Raw genomic sequence first — 17,355 nt, 5'->3', positions numbered from 1 at the left:
CCCACTGACGGAAATCTTTCAGTCCATGGGCACGAGACTCTTCAGAGTTAGGTGAAAGTTGCCAATCAAGGATGGCAGCAGACTTACACTCATGACCATCCTGCATCATCCATTTGCTTCCCAGAATGGAGTCAGGCTGGAGAGGCCACCAAGGACTGCAGTACAGAAGAGAAGATACCTTCCACACAGAAGCAAAAACGGCGAGTATGTTAAAATAGTGTTTAATGGACTAGCAATTATTCATATGAAGGAGGGGCCAGAAAACAGATTTAGGGCTGTTTTAGCCTTGCCCTTGGTTAGGGAAATTAGGAATTACATATAAAACATTATTCTCTAGAATAATAGAGTATGTGACTGCAGGTCCAAGAGGCTATGAATTTAGGAGAGCTGTCACCTCCTGTCCCATCAGATCTCAAGATGGCGGTACAGGGATGAGCATCCTTGCTCGCCTTTGCTTTTAAGTCTTCAGAACAGTTCGAATGCTGTAAGAAAAGGAAGCAATAAAGTTAGTTTATGAGCACAGCTCTGTCCAAAGGCCACTGAAATGGGATTACTTTAGACTCCCTCCCCCATAAACCCCAAGCCAGTTACATTCTATAACCAAAACTAAAGAAAGAGCTTACCTCTTCCCTGAATGCATCAGTTCAAAGGCATCATTAATTTGGTTAAAAGATATATTGTGAGTCACAAATTCATCAACTTTTATCTTTTTAGACATATAGTCAGACACCAGCTTGGGAACACTTTCTACGCTCTTCCATCCTGAAAGAAATCAGATGCCTACTCGTTAGTCAACACATTTCTACAGTATGCATATAGCTTATTTTTTCTTTTACCACACAAACACATTTAAGGAAATGATTTTACTGACCGGATAAAGAGAAATGGAACTCTCTAAAATTAGCATGGGGAGGAGGAAGAATCGGAAACCTATCATTAGTCATGAAAAGAATAAATGGCTTCGAAGTATTTTCCTTTTAATTTTTTTGTATTAAAACTTACTAAAATATGATGAATGTTGTGGGCAAGCAGGGTGTTTAAACTCCGTAGCAGAGAACTGAGAAGGAGCTGGGGTGGCACCGTGTAGTCTATGTGCTGAGCTGCCAACAGCAAGACCAGCACTGTGAAGCTACCAGGTGCTTTCGTGGAAAGGCTTTCTACTCCCATAAAGTCAGTCTGAGAACCTCAGGACCAGTTCTGCCCTGTCCTGCAGGGTCGCTGCGGGTTGGCATTGACTCGGATGACAGTGAGTTTGTTTTGTTTGAGCACAGAATGCTAGAAGGCTTAGAAAAGCAGCAAAGATAGCTGTCACCAAGAAATTCAAGGAAGAAACAAATTTGATGTGACACTATTTCTTTGGTCTTAAATTCCACATTGAAATAGGAATGGAACCTCAAAATACCAATCCATGAGTTTGCAGAGCAAAGTAGGAACTGCTCGGCTGCCTGACACAACTGTAAGCTTGGATGTCTCCCTGTATTGATAGAAGCAGTATGTTAATGGAGTCTTCCCACCTTAAAGATGTTTTACACCAGACTCCAAATACTTTTGGGCCCTTTACTAAATCTTATTTCTCCCATCAATCATTTTCTGTTATTTGAGGATCCCCACTCCCATCCCCTACTTTAAGTCTCTGGCTAGGTGAATTAACAATTAATTGCCCACTATTCTCGAAACCAAAATTTCTATTTCTGCCTCTGGGTATAAGCAGAACACCCAAGAGGTCCTGATGGTCTCACTTCTTTCCCCACTGGCATGTGTGTGGGTGAATTTCAGCTGGAGGTGACTAACCAGACCCCAAGGTTGGGATTACTCTTTCACATGTGAAGGGGTTTAACAAGGTCATAGAAACATTCCATTATCTTTTCTTCCCATTTGTCCACGAATCCTTCGAAACCCTTCATATTGCCTTGGGCCCCGAAATGAGAGTTCAGGGTGGCCAGTGTGGCGTGGATCATCTGTCGTCAGATAATCGGCGTGGCCAAAGTCAGCGCTTTGGGAAGACTCACGGGCATCTTTCGGCACCTGGGGAGTGGTTCTCGAATTCTTTCAGGTTCAAAGAGGCTAAGCATGTTCTTGGAAAGAGGCTAAGAGTGGTCATGGAAAGGGTAGGGCACCACAATGGAAATGAACGAAAGAAAATCTGTCTGCTGACGAGCACAGCAGCAGCAAATGTTGTCCTCTCCTCCATCGAATTACCTCCAAAGGCAGTGCCTTTCCAGGTGCGCCCAGTGACCAACTGGAAGGGCCGAGTGGAGATTTCTTCACCTGAAGCAGCCACTCCAACAACCACGCTGACGCCCCAGCCCTTGTGGCAAGCTTCCAATGCTGCTCTCTGCAGGCAGAAACAGGACCGATGCACAGAAGTCAGTGCGTTCTGCTAAGAAATTGGGTTCCCCAGAATCTTCCAGGGGCAGGGGAAAGGGTGGTGGCACAGGCTTCTAAAATGGCCCAATAAAAGGCAACCAAATTCAATGTTTAGTAAGCTTAAGTTAATCAAATAGCTTGTATTTTTATCGGTATTAAAATTATTAACTTGGCCTAATAGCTACACAAATTGACAGTTTTAAAAAGCTTTGATTTGCTTTATATTTTAAAAAGCAAAGTTTAGCCCCAAATCCTAAAGAAGCAGGCAGAAGGTAGAGTGGGCAGTACTGGCTAACATACACTAAGTGCTCACTTTGTGCCAGTCAACCTGCACTGTGCAGACTGGGAATCTGCGGTTTTAAGTCCGCTGAGCAAACGCGCCGAAGTCAGAAAGTGGGCAGCTCTAGGACCGTGTGACTCTGCGATCTCATTCAGTGACACCCGGTATCAGACTCAGAACAATGTCACTGAAAGGCAGATACCTTTTTCCTCATCTTTCTCTGATCACTCTATCACTTCCCAATGCTAACTCTAATAGTTACCTCCTCTCATCTTCATTAGCGTAGAATCAGACCTTTCATTTAAGACAAACTTTGTTGAATCAAGGAACCCAAATCATGCACTACCAGGAAGAAAGGGATTTAGCCCAGAACACTCACCATGACCTTCACATTACCAATGCACTCAAAGGAGTAGTCTACCCCTCCATCTGTCATCTCCACAAGCACCTCCTGGATGGGCTTACTGAAGTCCTGGGGGGAAATACACTCAGAGGCCCCAAACTCTTTGGCCTTTGAGAATTTATCTTTATTGATGTCGATGCCAATGATCCGGGAGGCACCAGCCACTTTACAGCCCATGATAGTTGCCAATCCAACTCCTCCCAGGCCAAAGATGGCACAAGTAGAGCCAGGTTCCACCTAATGGTAAAAACAGTCTATGAGATATTTGTGCTAGAAAAATCAAGGAAGTCACTTGGGTTCTTAGCAATAGGACCAGTTTCATGACTCCGGCAAAGCTTTGTTAAACCAGATTAGAAAGCGTAAGTGAACACGCAGGCCAATCTCTTACCTTGGCAGTGTTCACAGCAGCACCATAACCGGTTGAGATGCCACAACCCAGCAGGCAGACTTTATCCAGGGGCGCTGCAGGGTCTATTTTAGCAACAGAGATATCAGCTACGACTGTGTATTCCGAAAAGGTGCTGCTTCCCATGAAATGGAATATGGGCTTTCCTTTGCAGGTGAACCTGCTAGTGCCGTCCGGCATCACTCCTTTCCCTTGAGTGACTCTGAAGGAAAGAGAGGAGGAGGAGGGGGCAGGGTCGACTGGCTGCTCAGACCCCCGCTGTTGTGGCTGCCCTTGAGTTGGCTCACTCACTGTGACCACATGTAATAACAGAACAAACCATTGCCTGGCCTTGGACCAACCTCAGGATTTCAGGCATGCTGAAGGCCACTGCCCTTCTACGGGGCTTAAACCTCATCGGAGAAAGAAAATGGATTTTTACAAATAATGACCAGTGAATATTTAGAAAAGCATGCTAAGACCAAAAGTCAGAATTTGAATGTATTCATTAAAAACTCAGTACCTTTCAGTAATGCTTTTAAGAGATTTAGAATCCAACCCATCTTTTCTAACACTATCCTATTGGATCTTATTTTGCCAAATCCGTAATTGTGTACGGATCACATGAAATTATTTTACAAATCTATTCTATCACAAAACTGTGAGAACCATAACATCATAAAGGTTAAAGGCAAAACCAGGATCCACACAAGAAAAGATTACAGTTATAAGGCTAACAGATTAAGACAGAAAGCCAACTTGACCCATTTAGATCTTTCAGGAGGTCTTTAAAAAAAAAGGTTCAAGTTATCTTTCCACTTTGCCTGTGTAATTGGCACAAGATGACAACACACTATGACATGATACCCACAAAAGCCAAATAACTTTTTATATTTCAAATTATCTCTTACATTCTGAACAGTAAGATAATACCTTCCTTAGGGTCTAGTCCCTGAAGTCAAGCACACTTAGGTTTAAATCCGACATAATTAGACTTTTTGTGACTTGGTGTCTCCTTAGAACAATATTAGTATGTTCCTCATTATGAAAAGCAAACGAGATGTAAAGCATTAGCAATGTGCCTATGACAGTGTTTAGTGTTTGCTACTTTAATAAACATTAACATTTGAAATCCACTCTGAGAAATCCTTTAGCCTCTCTCTCGCTCTCCTGAAGCGGAAATGGAAACAGACTGCCTCTAGGTTTATAAGTAACAGATCTGGAGGCTCCCTGCGGGGGCAGGGTTGGGGGGAGAGAGGGCAAAGGTGGGAGGGAGAAACAATGAACTGCAGGGCTGAAAGCTACTGACCCCGGAGGATGGCGGCCCATATAAGGGAGAGAAGGAGGGCCGCAGGGTGGATGCGTGACCTGAACTGTTGATGGATGCGTGATCTGAACTGCTGATGGGGACGCGTGACCTGACCTGTTGATGCATGCATGACCTGAACTGTTGATGGATGCGTGATCTGAACTGCTGATGGGGACGCGTGACCTGACCTGTTGATGCATGCATGACCTGAACTGTTGATGGATGCGTGATCTGAACTGCTGATGGATGTGTGATCTGAACTGCTGATGGATGTGTGATCTGAACTGCTGATGGATGTGTGATCTGAACTGCTGAATGCAGAGCTGATGCTCTGAGATGTAAATAGCCCACCCCCACCTAATCCATACTTTTTAAAAAATGAGTAAATATAGTCGTTTTGAGAATAAACAAATGACCCAGAACAAGGAGCATCAAGATAACAGAGTTCCACCACAAGCAACGTTTATCTTTATGAGCGCGATTAAAGCCTGTTTAGCTCTCTGCAATGGAAGAAGGAAAATGTCAATGCGACAGAATTCTAGTCTTTGAAAAGACCTCTCCCTTCAAAAAGGATCGAATTAAAACCCACCGTCCCGAGTGCATTCTGGCTCCCAAGACCTCGTGTAGGGTTTCCCTGGTCCCCTGCACATCTTTCCAGGAACAATGGCCTCATCTTCCTCCCAGGAGCAGTGGGCAGGTTGCCGTGAGCAGTCCAGCACTTACCCCACAGCGCCACCAGGGTGCTTTAGAAGGTGACAGAGTCACAAAGAAGCTGCAGTCGTATACTTAATGAATGGCCCAGTTCTTCAGACTGTGTTTGAAATACCCTTCCTTTCAAGAGACTAGATTGATTTGGGTTCTAGAGTTGCTAAAAGTTACATATTTATATCAAATGTTTATCATTTAAGATGGATTTATAGCATAGAATGAGTGGAGTCCTATTTTCCAAACTACGAGGGGGCTTCCCTAAGTTCCTAAAAAATCCCATCATCCTTTAGTCTTCTCTTTCCCCAAGCCTGTCATCTGATTTTGTCAATGACATTAGGCATCTGGTCTCCCCACACTGCTGTGGGGGTGAAAAGCGCTACAGGCACACTAGAAAGCTGCGTGGTGTTGTGCGTGTGCGTGCCTGCATCTGTCTGCGCAGTCTACGTAAGAAAATATCTGAGAAAGAAAGTATATATAATCATCAAAAGACATATATAAGAATGTTCACAACAACATTAACGCTCATAGCTTTGAACAGGGAGCAGCCAATGTACCCATCAACAGAAAATGAATAAACAGTGGTATTTAGAATGGACTATGACACAGCAATGAAAAAGAACTATTACATACAATGCAGAGATTTCTCAGACACGAAGAGGGAGAAACCAGGCCAGAAACATACATTACGTGACTCTACTTCTAGCAAATGTTATAGTGAAAAATGAGAATAGTGGCGATCTTTGAGGACAGAGGGCTTGGCGGGGCAGTAGATTATTTGGCTCTCCTAGCCAAAGTACCCAACTTCCACCAAACAACCTTTTCCTGCCTGGCTTTGGTAGGAAGGTGGGGTAGGAGACTGGTAAGATTCACCTGTCAAGAAATTGTGGGGAAAAAAATTGTGAACAGGATTATTTGGAATGCCATCCTGCTTCATATAAAATAAGTCCTCTGAGAAGCTGGGGAAGGGCTCTCCTTACCAGCAAGAGCCAAGAGTGGAGTGCACGCTGCACCTGAGATCCCTGTGTAGTGAACCTCCCGGATGCAGAGGAGCAGCAGCAGCAGGAGGAGGCAGAACAGGAAGCAGAGTGGTGGACTTCCCAGGCCACAGGGCATTGGGAAAGCTGAGCTGGCTGACCCACAGAAATGGAGGCTTTGGGCTGCAGCTTACTGGGGCGGGGTGCTTTGGGGCACTTACTGCAGGGAGCTGGGTTTGCTGACCCAGAGAGCTTGAGCTGAAGGCTTTTGGGCTGAGGCTTACAGCCAAGTGGCATGCCCTTTGGGTATTTATTAGCAGACCTGAAAGAACTTTGTAACAAGTCCGGATAAAGCAACTGTATCCTAAGCATTTCTCACTAGATTATACCCTGTCAACTTCCTTAATAAACCCTTTAGTCACTACTATTGTCTGTGAGCCGTGTAGCCACTGCAATGGTCATTAGAACCTAGAAAGGGAGAACAAAGAGTACAGGTAAAATACTAATTACAACCACACAGATGTCAACTGTGAGCCTGTGGGTTGTCCAAGGGCTCTGTATTGTAACGTTGGCTACAATTGTAGCTATCATGTGAATACATGCATATAAATTCACTGAGCTGTCCACACATTAAGTGCTTTATGATAGAGGTTAAGCCTCAATAAAAGAAACAAATACAAAGGGATTTTAAATTGGCTCAAAGCAGTAGTCTTTAAGTGCAGCTACCTCATTATACTAACTCCCTTCCCTGTGTTAAGGGGTATGTTATCTCTTAGTCTTCCCAGTAACTGTATGAGGTAAGTTTTACTACTTTGATTTAAATGAACAATAAAATGGCCTTCAAGAATGATTTCCTTTAATCTCACAAGCTTGTTCCTCCATGCTCTACCTGTTGCCGAATTAAACATTATGGAAAGCGGAGGGCTCAGAAAGCTATTTTCAATCTTAAGAACTGGTGAAGCGGGGCAAACCGCTTAATCTTTGTGTCTCATTTTTCTCAACTATGAAAATGGGGGAACCAATAATGACAGTGGAGTTGCTACACAGATGGAGTGAAATAATTCTTTTAAAAAGCACCTGATAAATTGCCTGCCACTACTTGTTATCATTTAAAGAGGAGCTCTTGTTTTAAAACTACAATACTAACCTGATCTTCTGGCAAAGGTTTGTCTTTGGATTTAGACAAAATTTGCATTCTCCACACTGAGGGATGTACAGTGGAATGACAGTGTCACCTGGGGAACAAACACACACATTGTTATCAATAGGTAGGTGGTGGCTGTTTTCTAAGTGAATACACCTGCTCCTGCAAATTCTCACTCTGGTTGACTTACTCCACGCTGCAAGGTGAACAACTTCAAGGCTTCACACACTCCTTGACCAGACAAATACCACACGTTTCCAAATTTCTATCTACATAGAACTCTTCCAGCACCAAGTAGAACGTAAGGTGGCCACATGCTTCGCAGCACAGACTCACTGACCCAGCTCTGAGAGTTGACTTAATTGGGCAAAAATGATGTTGGAAATGTCCTTTTACTGTTTCAGACAAGCACCAGTTACAAAATCAGTGAAAACACCAAAAGTGTGCTTCCCAGATGAAAAGGAAAATTAATCTTTTGACAACCCATTTAGGCTATAATCTGTTCATAAATAGTGTGTAGTTTACCACCCCCCTCCCATCCCCCACCACAATTACCTATAAAATTAAGCCAAAATGATGAAATAAGTGATTGGAATACTCTCCTTACCAGCTTTCAGTTTAGTAACTCCTTCGCCAACACTCTCCACAATTCCAGCTCCTTCATGTCCCAGGATCACTGGGAAACACCCCTCGGGGTCAGCCCCGCTCAGAGTGTAGGCGTCAGTGTGGCAAACTGCAGTGGCAATAATCTATGCAAATGTTAAAATGAACAGCACTAAATAATCGTACTGGCTGAAGAGGCATTCAACCGTGCGGATCATAACCCACTATGGGTAACACTGCAAAGAACGGAAATTCCAGACACTTCACTGTGTTCATGTGGGACCTGTGCATGGACCGGGAGATGGTCTTTTGCACAGAACAAGGCAATACTGTGAGGTCTAAAATTAAGGTAGACTTCAGGGTTACATCCCTTTCATCATACTTACTCAGTCTGTATACTGAGCAAAGAGGAATGAGGCATCAGGATTGGACGAAGGATCATTAACCACCTGCCACAAGCAGATGGCACAGTCTGGGTTGCTGAAAAGGCCACCAGGCCTGGAAGCACTTGCTGATGAAGATCAAAGACTGCAGTTTTTAGTACAGGCTGCAACTCAATGTAAAGCAACCAAAATGCTCACAAATGCACCAGTAAATTACATGATAAACAGAGAAGATTGAAGCTGTCAAGGATTCATCCTGCTCAGATTCACACTCAATGCTCGTGGAAGCAGCAGGCAGGAAGTCAAGCGATGCACTGCACTGGAGGGCAGATCTGCTGCACGAGACCTCTTTAACATACCGAAGAGCAGGGAAGCCGCTCGAGGACTAATGTGTCTGACTCAGGTCGCAGGACTGTCAGTGGTCTCACAAGTACGTGGAAGGGAGACAATAACTAAGGAGGACAAAGGAAGAACTGATGCCTTTGAATTATGGTGTTGCACATTGAACATAACATGAACCACCAAGACAAATTTGTCTTGGCAAAAGTACAGCCAGGATATGCCTCAGAAGCAGGGCTGCTGAGACTTCATGTACGTTGGCCATGTGATCAAGAGTATCCAATCTCTAAAGAAGGACGTCATGCTTGCTGAAGATGGTCAGTGCATGGACTGAGGTGGCTACACCACTGTGCTCAGTGATCGGGAGGGTGGTGCAGGACTGGCAGCGTGTCATTCTGTTGTGCATCGCGGTGCTATGAGTCGGAACAAACTTGATGGCTCCCAATAACAACAACAACAACAACAACGTGTGTGCACATTCAATTCAGAAAAGGTACAGGCATACTTTGGAGATGTTGCAGATCAGTTCCACCCCACTGCAGTACAGGGAGTGTTGCAATAAGTTGAGGCCCATGAAGTTTCTGGTTTCCAATGCCTACAGACACTGTACTTACACTGTGCTATAATCTGCTAATTGTGCAGTGTGTGAAAAAGTGGGACATATTTTAAGCATTACCCAACTGTACACAGAGTCATGAAGTGAGCGCAAGTGGTTGGAAAAATGGCGCCTGTAGATTTGGTGCCACAAAGCTCAACCTGTAAATAATGCCTACCTGCGAGAGAAGGGCAACAAAATGAGGCAAGACATGCTACTTCTGGGGTTCGCGGATTCTAAGAGACATTTCTTTCATACCTTCAACTTTCTAAAATTGGTGTGTGCTTACACTCAGGGGCACCTTGTTAAGGACAATGGGAAACTATATGCAATGAAACCCGGCACCTCCATCCTTCCTTCAGCGCACGTTAGCAAAAGGTGGCAAACACCATGACCCTGAGGCATGGAGAGGAGCATCCCCGTGGCCAAGATAAGGGAAGCCGGCCCGCTGCTGGCCTGCTCCTCGCAGCAAATGGGGTTTCTAAGCAGTGACTCATTATTTCTGAAATATGCTAGTTTGCTTGGGTCTGGGCTCCAAATAAAAGCTTTTAGCTACACCAACTCCACTTTAGCCAGCCACATACAATTTCTACTTAAATAAGGCCTTCTTCCCTAGCTTCCTAAATTACCACAGCACAGAAGGGAAAGATTGTGGTGTGTATTGTATTTGTGCTGCTCTGCTCTGCATCTCCACACCCACGTGAAGTGGACTATCTGTTTGCTATTTGCTCTGTCAGAAGGGGTTCTAATCAAACAGTGCTAAACTCCGTGAGTACCCCATAAAGCTCATCTCTGTAAACATCTAGGAAAAATCTTTGCTTCAACGGTAAAAATTACAATCAGCCCAATTTCTAACCTGAAAAACAAACAACCAGAAATGATAAACTCTCCAATTCCTTAACATGAGCTGCAAAGGACTTTAAGCAGGTACTGGGCCCTGCGCTGCTCAACCAGCTATGAGTGATTCCCCGGGAGTGTGAGAGGCAGTGTTTGCTTGTTATGTGTCCACAGGTGGGATGAGGAGAAGTATTCCCAGAGCAGCAACTAAAGGAAGAGGAGACAGGCGATGTCCCTAAAGCGTCAGTTTTAGTCAGTGATGACTACTTTAAAGCACCGATTTCACATCAACGTAAGCCCAGCCTAGCATGCCTGGACACATGCAGTGGTCTACATTTCCAGGCCGCAGTCTCCAGCGGAGCGCCCGATGCAGTGCTTATCGCCAAGGGTCACGTCATTGCGCAGCTCCAGCAGCGTTTGGGATGCCCAGCGTACAGCTCACAGTTCTCTATGCAAGAACTCAAGGATCCCTGGGGGTGTAGTGGTTACACTTTGGGCTGCCAACCACAGGGTCAGTGCAGGGGGGAAAGGTGAGACTTTGCCGTCGGCAGCATTACAGTCTCGGGAGACCTCAGAGGCAGACACACTCTGTCCTGTAAGGTTGCTGTGCCTAGGAATCAATCAACTTGATGGCAAGGAGGTTGGTTTTGGGAAGCACGATTTCACTGGCTTGTTTTTTGCAGTCAATCATGAGCCCCTTTAACAAAATGAAAGGTTCCTTATTTTTTTAATTAGTTGGGATTTAATACATATATCATTCCATGTTTCAATCACGTTAAGTAGAATGTACAATTGCTACCACAATCAGTTTTCAAACCTTCCTTTTCTACGAGGACTCCTTGATGTCATTTCCCTTTTACCCACCACAACCCATCACTGATAACCCTCCCATCTCCGGGACCCCCAATTATACTTGCTGTCCCTCTAGGTTCATCAGTCCTGGGTCTCACTTCGGGAAAACTGGAAAAGCATGTAACACAGCTTCAGAGGGTGACCTCCATTGACATAACCTCTCTGAGACACACAAAAACTAAAGAAAGCAATGAAAGCCCAAAATATAGAACATTTTGGAAACCAGATCAGGTCCAGCCCACCCTTTTTTTTAAAAAATGTGCCCCAAAACATTTTGATTTCTAGGCTCGACAGAAAGGGGCCATGCTCCAAAGTCCCTCGAAACTCTGGCTACAAGACGACAGGCTGCAGGACCCTGGCGCTTGGCTGCTGCAAAGCTAGAAACGATGGGCAGAGCCTCAAGGGTGAGAGGGAGCTCTCAGAGAAGGCGGTTGTGATTTTGTGGCCAGATGACTTTCACCCCCTTCTCGCGACACTGCCCCTTGGGATGCATCCTCTACAGATCTCGGGCCTACGCAGCTACCCAGAGACCTCATTCCAAGTCTTCCCCTCCAGAGCCTCAGCTACAGCATTACCTTAATTCGGACTTCATGAGCCTTTGGGGGTGCCACCTCTACCTCCTCTATGGAGAGGGGCTTTCCAGCTTCCCAGGCTACTGCGGCCTTGCACTTGATGACCTAAAAGGAGGTGACACAGAACAAGCAGTTAGTCTATCCCCCGAGAAGAATAACCAAGGACAATTTCGATATTGAATGCCAATTGAGGAAAATGGATCTGAGATTCCCAAGAGAAATATGTGCCCTCCATGAGGCGGAGGCCTGTCTGCATATTTTGGGGTTTTAGATGTGTCATGCCATGCCTTTAGAAAACATTAAAAACAATTTTTAAAAAAGGGTTAAAAATAAAAAAGTTTAATTCCACAAATACGTGAAGCTTCAAAAAGTTCATGGAAAAATGGCACCCCCCCATGAATTAAAAAACTATATTAACTTTTTATTGTTAATGAGCACAAGCCAGCGGTTTTCCATCCACACCTGTTTCAACTCATCACAGCAATCCTCAATGTACCACTGCCTGTTTTCTTTTCACGCCGTCTTTGGTTTCTGTTCCCCCTCCTTTCCTAACCCTGGGGACCCCATGCGGGGAGATGGCACACCTCTCATCTTCCGGGGTCGGTTATCCTAACCCAGGGCCGAGTTCAGTCTCTGACTTGATGGGAGGCCTGAGGGTCACATTCGGGAGCTTTCGGAAGCCCTCTTGTATACTAATGACCCTGTACAAGGCATAAGCAGGAGCAGTTTCAGAATACGGGTTCCCAGAGCTCTGGCTTGAGGGACAAGGGAGTCTTGGCAGTATTGTGTGAGATTTAAGGGTCACTGGATTAGCACAATAACTGCAAGTGGGAAGAGGAATACGGAGTGTCAGGATAGTGTTTCCCAACGTGGGTGTTACTACCCACTGGGGCTGGGGCAACGGAACAGTCCAGCCTGTGGGGGTAGTGGTTCCCAAATGTGGTACCTGCACTTTATCCTGGATTATGGGCTATGGTAAAAAAAACAAAAACTAATTTCTGGGGCAGTGCTGAGCAATTTTTTTTTTCCTGAAAAGGGGGTGTTAGGCCAATTATATTTGGAAACTTAAGGGCAAGTGGAATGTTTTAAAATGACATCTAGCCCTTTCAGTTGTATGGACCTAAATAATAGCTATTAGCCATCTGAGCCCATGCAGTGTGGTTAGTCTGAACTGATATACACTACAAATGTTAAATATACCTGGATTCTGAAGATTTAGTACCCAAGAAAATAAGCCTATCATACTAATGTTTTTTAACAATACAGATTATATGTTGTAATAGCTCTTTACTAAAATTAGTTTCACTATTCCTTTAATTGGCCACTAGAAAAAATTAAATGACATAAGGGCTCATATTGTACATCTACAGAGTGGTGAAGCCTTAAAGATTCTAATCAGCTCACAGCTTCACAACCGGAGAACCAAGCGAAATGAGGAAGGCATGGGTCAGTTCATGCAATACTTATGAACTGTGTGGACAGGATAAAGGGTGAAGTGGCCAGTCTGGAAATTCAATGTTTACAAAACAACGTGATTAAAGAGACTTGCTCAAACTGCTACCGAAAGCACAGAGTGGAAGAGAGTGTAACTCTGGTTTTTGGGGTCAGGACAAGCCTCCTCTGAGGAAGCATTACGAATGGTGATAAAACACAGCCAGAATATAATTGTGAGGGGCAAACACGAGTGGACATGAAGCTCCTAACCAGACCGTAAGAAGCCCTCATGAGTGGTGGGTCATGTGTTGGGCTGCGAGCCACAAGGTCAGCAGTTTGAACCCACTGCTGCTCCAAGGGAAGATGAGGCTTTCGGCTCTTGGAAAGATTGAATCTCAGGAGCCCAGAGGGACAGTTGTATGCTGTCCTATGGGTGTCTGGATTGGAATCGATTCAATGGCAGTGAGTTGGGAGTTTTTTATTTGGGTGGTGGTGGTGAATAGAGCCGTTGGCACGGTGTTTTCAAACACAGCGGCAATTAGTAGCAGCTGAACAAACGATGGAGGAAAAGGAGAGGTGAACTACATGTGCATAGAGTGGTCTGTGTAAACTGGCAAGGCTGGAAACGAGGTTTTTTTTTACTTTAAAAAAATCGTTTTATTAGGGGCTCATACAACTCTTTTCACAATCCATACAGACATCAATTGTGTAAAGCACATTTGTACATTCATTGTCCTAATCAGTGTTCTTAATATTAAAGTGAGATATTAAACCTGACAGCGCATTCCCAAACCAACTGCCATCGAGTCAACTGTGCATCACAGTGATGCTGTAGGACACAGCAGAACTGTCCTCGGTGGTCCCCAAGGCTACAAATCTCTAGTAGAGTAGGAAGCCTCACCTCGCTCCAGAGGAGCGCTGGTGGTTTCTAACTGCTGACTTGACTTGGGTGTTAGCAACCCAATGCATAACGCACGATGCCCCCAGGGCCCCTAGGCACGCAGTGGAATCTTAAACCCCAAGACACTGCAAGTCTGAAAACAAAATCCCAAAGGTCTATGAAGTACTGCTAAAGCAACAAGAGTAAAAGATGCATCCAGCATCTTAAGCTTTATTATTCCTTCTTAAAATTTTTTTTAAAGCTTAACCTTTTCCTTTCAATGACAATTCTAAGCAAAAGAAAGCCCCACTTTAAATCCATAAGCCACAGCCAACTATGAAAAGAATTATAACTTTCCACCTTCTCTGATTAAGGATGCTTAGTAATATGGAAAAACAACGGCCCACTTGTGAATACTGAGATAATTTTAGAATTTATCTTTTCTTTTAAACATCAATATTCAAGGCCAAAACTTTTCTAGAAAATATCTGAAATTTGCACAGCATGAAAGCAATGAGCACCTGAGAGTTGTTTAGTCATGTACTTCAAATATGTCTGCCCCTCTGTATTGACTAACGTGCACCCCTGAAGGGAAATGGGTGGGTGGGAGCCCCAGCTCACTATCCCACATCTGACCACTGAGCACACCGATCTCTAAGCCTCAGTGTTGGGTCCGAAAAAGGGGGATAATATACCTCATGGAGGTGGTCAGTGAGAATTATGAGCATATAAAGGTTCTAGTGCTTAAGTACAAGGAATCCTGGTAATGAAGTGGGTTATGAATTGGGCCTCTAACCACAAGGTGAGCAATTCAAAACCACCTGTCGCCCTGCAGGAGAAAGAAGAGGCTTTCTACTCCCCCCAAAGTGACATCCTTGGAAACCAAAAGGGGTAAGTCTAGCCTTCCCTATGGGGTCACTATGAGTCAAGATGAATTTAACGGTAATGAGTTTAAAGGCCAAATTGCTCAAAACATGTCATGGTAAGGGCCCAGGTGTCTTCCTCAAATACATTCCTTCATGGCAAGCACAGCACTTGCTGCTCAATCTTAAATGACAATAATGAGATGCCAGATAACACAAGAGCCTGGGCTCTGTGGTAGCTTAAAAGCCTGACTGCCCGAGCAGTTAGGGTTTTTCCCCTTTAATATTTATTGATTTTGTTGTTGAGCATATAGACAACCAAACATACACCACCAGTTCCTCTATGCACAGTTGAGTGACTTTAATTACGTTCTTAAGAGTTCTGTAACCATTCCTTCCCTTTTTGAGTTCACCTACTACTCCCTAAAATTCCAGTCTAATTTTTCCAGTTTCTGTTGTTAACTTGATACCGTATAGTTCTCAAAAAGTGCTTAATACTCAAAACAAACCTTTTTTACTAGTTAAGCTAAACTTTTGTTCAGTCTTTTTTAATTGTCCAGTTTTGTTGTTTTAACTTTTTACTGGGGGCTTTTACAGCTCTTTTAACACCCCATACATCAATCGTCTCAAGCACATTTGAACATATGTTGCCATCATCATTTCCAAAACATGTTCTACTTGAGTCTTTGGTATAAGCTCCTCTGTTCCCCCCCTAATTGTCCAGTTTTATGATGAGTTCAGTAGTTATTTTTTGTTTAATGTTGAAAGATTATTTTAGGACAACAGTTTCAGAGATTCATCCAGCCGTCACGGCTCCAGGAAGACCAGAGTCCACGAGAATTTGAAATTCTCTTGTGCAGCTCCCTCCTTTGATCAGGGTTCCTCTATGGAATTTTTTATCACAACGTCCACCATCCAGTTCTGGTTGCATGGCAAAGGAGGTCGTTGCTCATGGAAGGAATTAGCCACATATACTTCACATTCTCCTGCTGCCGACTCTCCTCTCTCTGCTGCCCCAGGTGACCAGAGAGACCAACTGCTGTCTTGGGCGGCTGCAGGAAACCTTGTAGGGCTTCATCAACTAGAGGCAGCACAGAAGCACTGCAGGCGACTACTGGGCCAGTTAACTGAAATGGCTCATCAAACCTCCTAAGCAAGAAAACAAATCCCGCTAGCTGTTTGCTGCTCTTTCCTCTCTCGTTATAAATGTACCACACAACTTTCGTCAATTCTACTTTGTAAAAACAAAGCTCGATGATTAATGGGAGTTTTCCGGCCCCACTAGCCATCTGTTCTCCCTCTCCCTCCACTAACACACTCTCTTCTCTTTATTCTCGGGAGGTGTGCAATGTTTGTCCTTTTGTGATTGGCTTATGTTGCTCAGCATGTCTTGAAGCTCCACCCAGACTACAAGAGTCCATTTCTCCAAATGGCTTAGTAGTCCATTGCACGCACACTGCATTTTGTCTATGCGTTCATCTGTTGATAGGCATTTAGACTGCTCCTACACTTTGGCTATTGTGACTCTCGGACAAATTCGTTTCAGCGACAGCAAAGCGTGGCTCTCAAAAGATCTCCCGAGGGCACCGACTCCCGGGAGCTGATTGTCCCCACCCCCACCGGGCTCCGGCAATCCGCAAGCAGCAAAAACCCTCCCGAGTGAGGAGTCAAACCGTGCTTTCTTCTCTCTTTCCGCTGGGCCGCGGGCCGGAGGGCAGGTTCCAGCTCCGGCAGCCAGAGCCCGTCCTCGAGCCGAGCCCCGCGCCCCCCTGGAGGCCCGCGGACCACGCGCTCCCTCCCACCCGCGCCACGGCCAGAGCGCTACCTGGTTCGCCATGTCCAGCAGCTGGAGCGAACGCGGGGCAAGTCCGCTACGGGCACGCGTGCGCCGTGGCCGCGAGGGGCGGGGCTTGGGCGTGGCGTGCGTAAAACGCGACCTCGCCTTCGTCGCACGTAGGGGGGAAGTGGGCGAGGCCTGCGTCGGGCGTGGCCCCGCCTTCATCAGGTGCAGGGGCGTGGGCGGGACGCGCGCCTAGAGGCGCGACTTTTCACCTTCGCACGGAGAGGGCCTAGGACACCTGGCAGCACGGTGGTTTTGCCTTCTTCGAACCGAAGTCCCAAACCCCAGTCTCTCTTGAAGGAGCTAGACGAGACTTCCTTACTCAGTAAAGAGTTACAGGCTTAGAGTCTCAGAAACTCGCGGCGACAGTTCTGCCCTGCCCTGCAGGATCACTATGCATTGGCATCCACTGAATGGCGGTGAGTTTGATTTGGGGGCAAGGAGCGGCGTGTGCCCAGCTTTGAAAACAAGCTGGGCTTGGGGTGTAGCTCCCACATCCTCTTGTAGGTGCTGTGATTGTGTCACTTGTATGAGTGGATGGAGGAGATGTAGTAGCTAATCCGGCAGACTCGCTTCAAAAGGTCTGT

The 17,355-nt window shown here is 45.3% G+C and overlaps 1 protein-coding gene across 1 annotated transcript; it reads right to left on the bottom strand.

Annotated features, from left to right (window-relative positions):
* Positions 1-205: 205 nt before the first annotated feature.
* On the bottom strand, positions 206-16,835 carry LOC142442741 (alcohol dehydrogenase class-3). Its single transcript, XM_075543996.1, has 9 exons — positions 16,754-16,835; positions 11,755-11,856; positions 8,178-8,319; positions 7,574-7,661; positions 3,439-3,658; positions 3,027-3,287; positions 2,200-2,335; positions 624-762; positions 206-482 (listed from the first exon to the last, which is right to left on the bottom strand). The coding sequence occupies exons 1-9, from the start codon at positions 16,763-16,765 to the stop codon at positions 458-460; spliced, it is 1,125 nt and encodes a 374-aa protein (XP_075400111.1). The 5' UTR covers positions 16,766-16,835; the 3' UTR covers positions 206-457.
* Between the last annotated feature and the right edge of the window lie 520 nt (positions 16,836-17,355).

Source organism: Tenrec ecaudatus, chromosome 3 (assembly GCF_050624435.1).
Source record: "Tenrec ecaudatus isolate mTenEca1 chromosome 3, mTenEca1.hap1, whole genome shotgun sequence".
NCBI classification, from domain to species: Eukaryota; Metazoa; Chordata; class Mammalia; order Afrosoricida; family Tenrecidae; genus Tenrec; species Tenrec ecaudatus.
The sequence above is the reverse complement of the archived record's forward strand: the minus strand, read 5'-3'. Positions and strand labels throughout refer to the sequence as shown.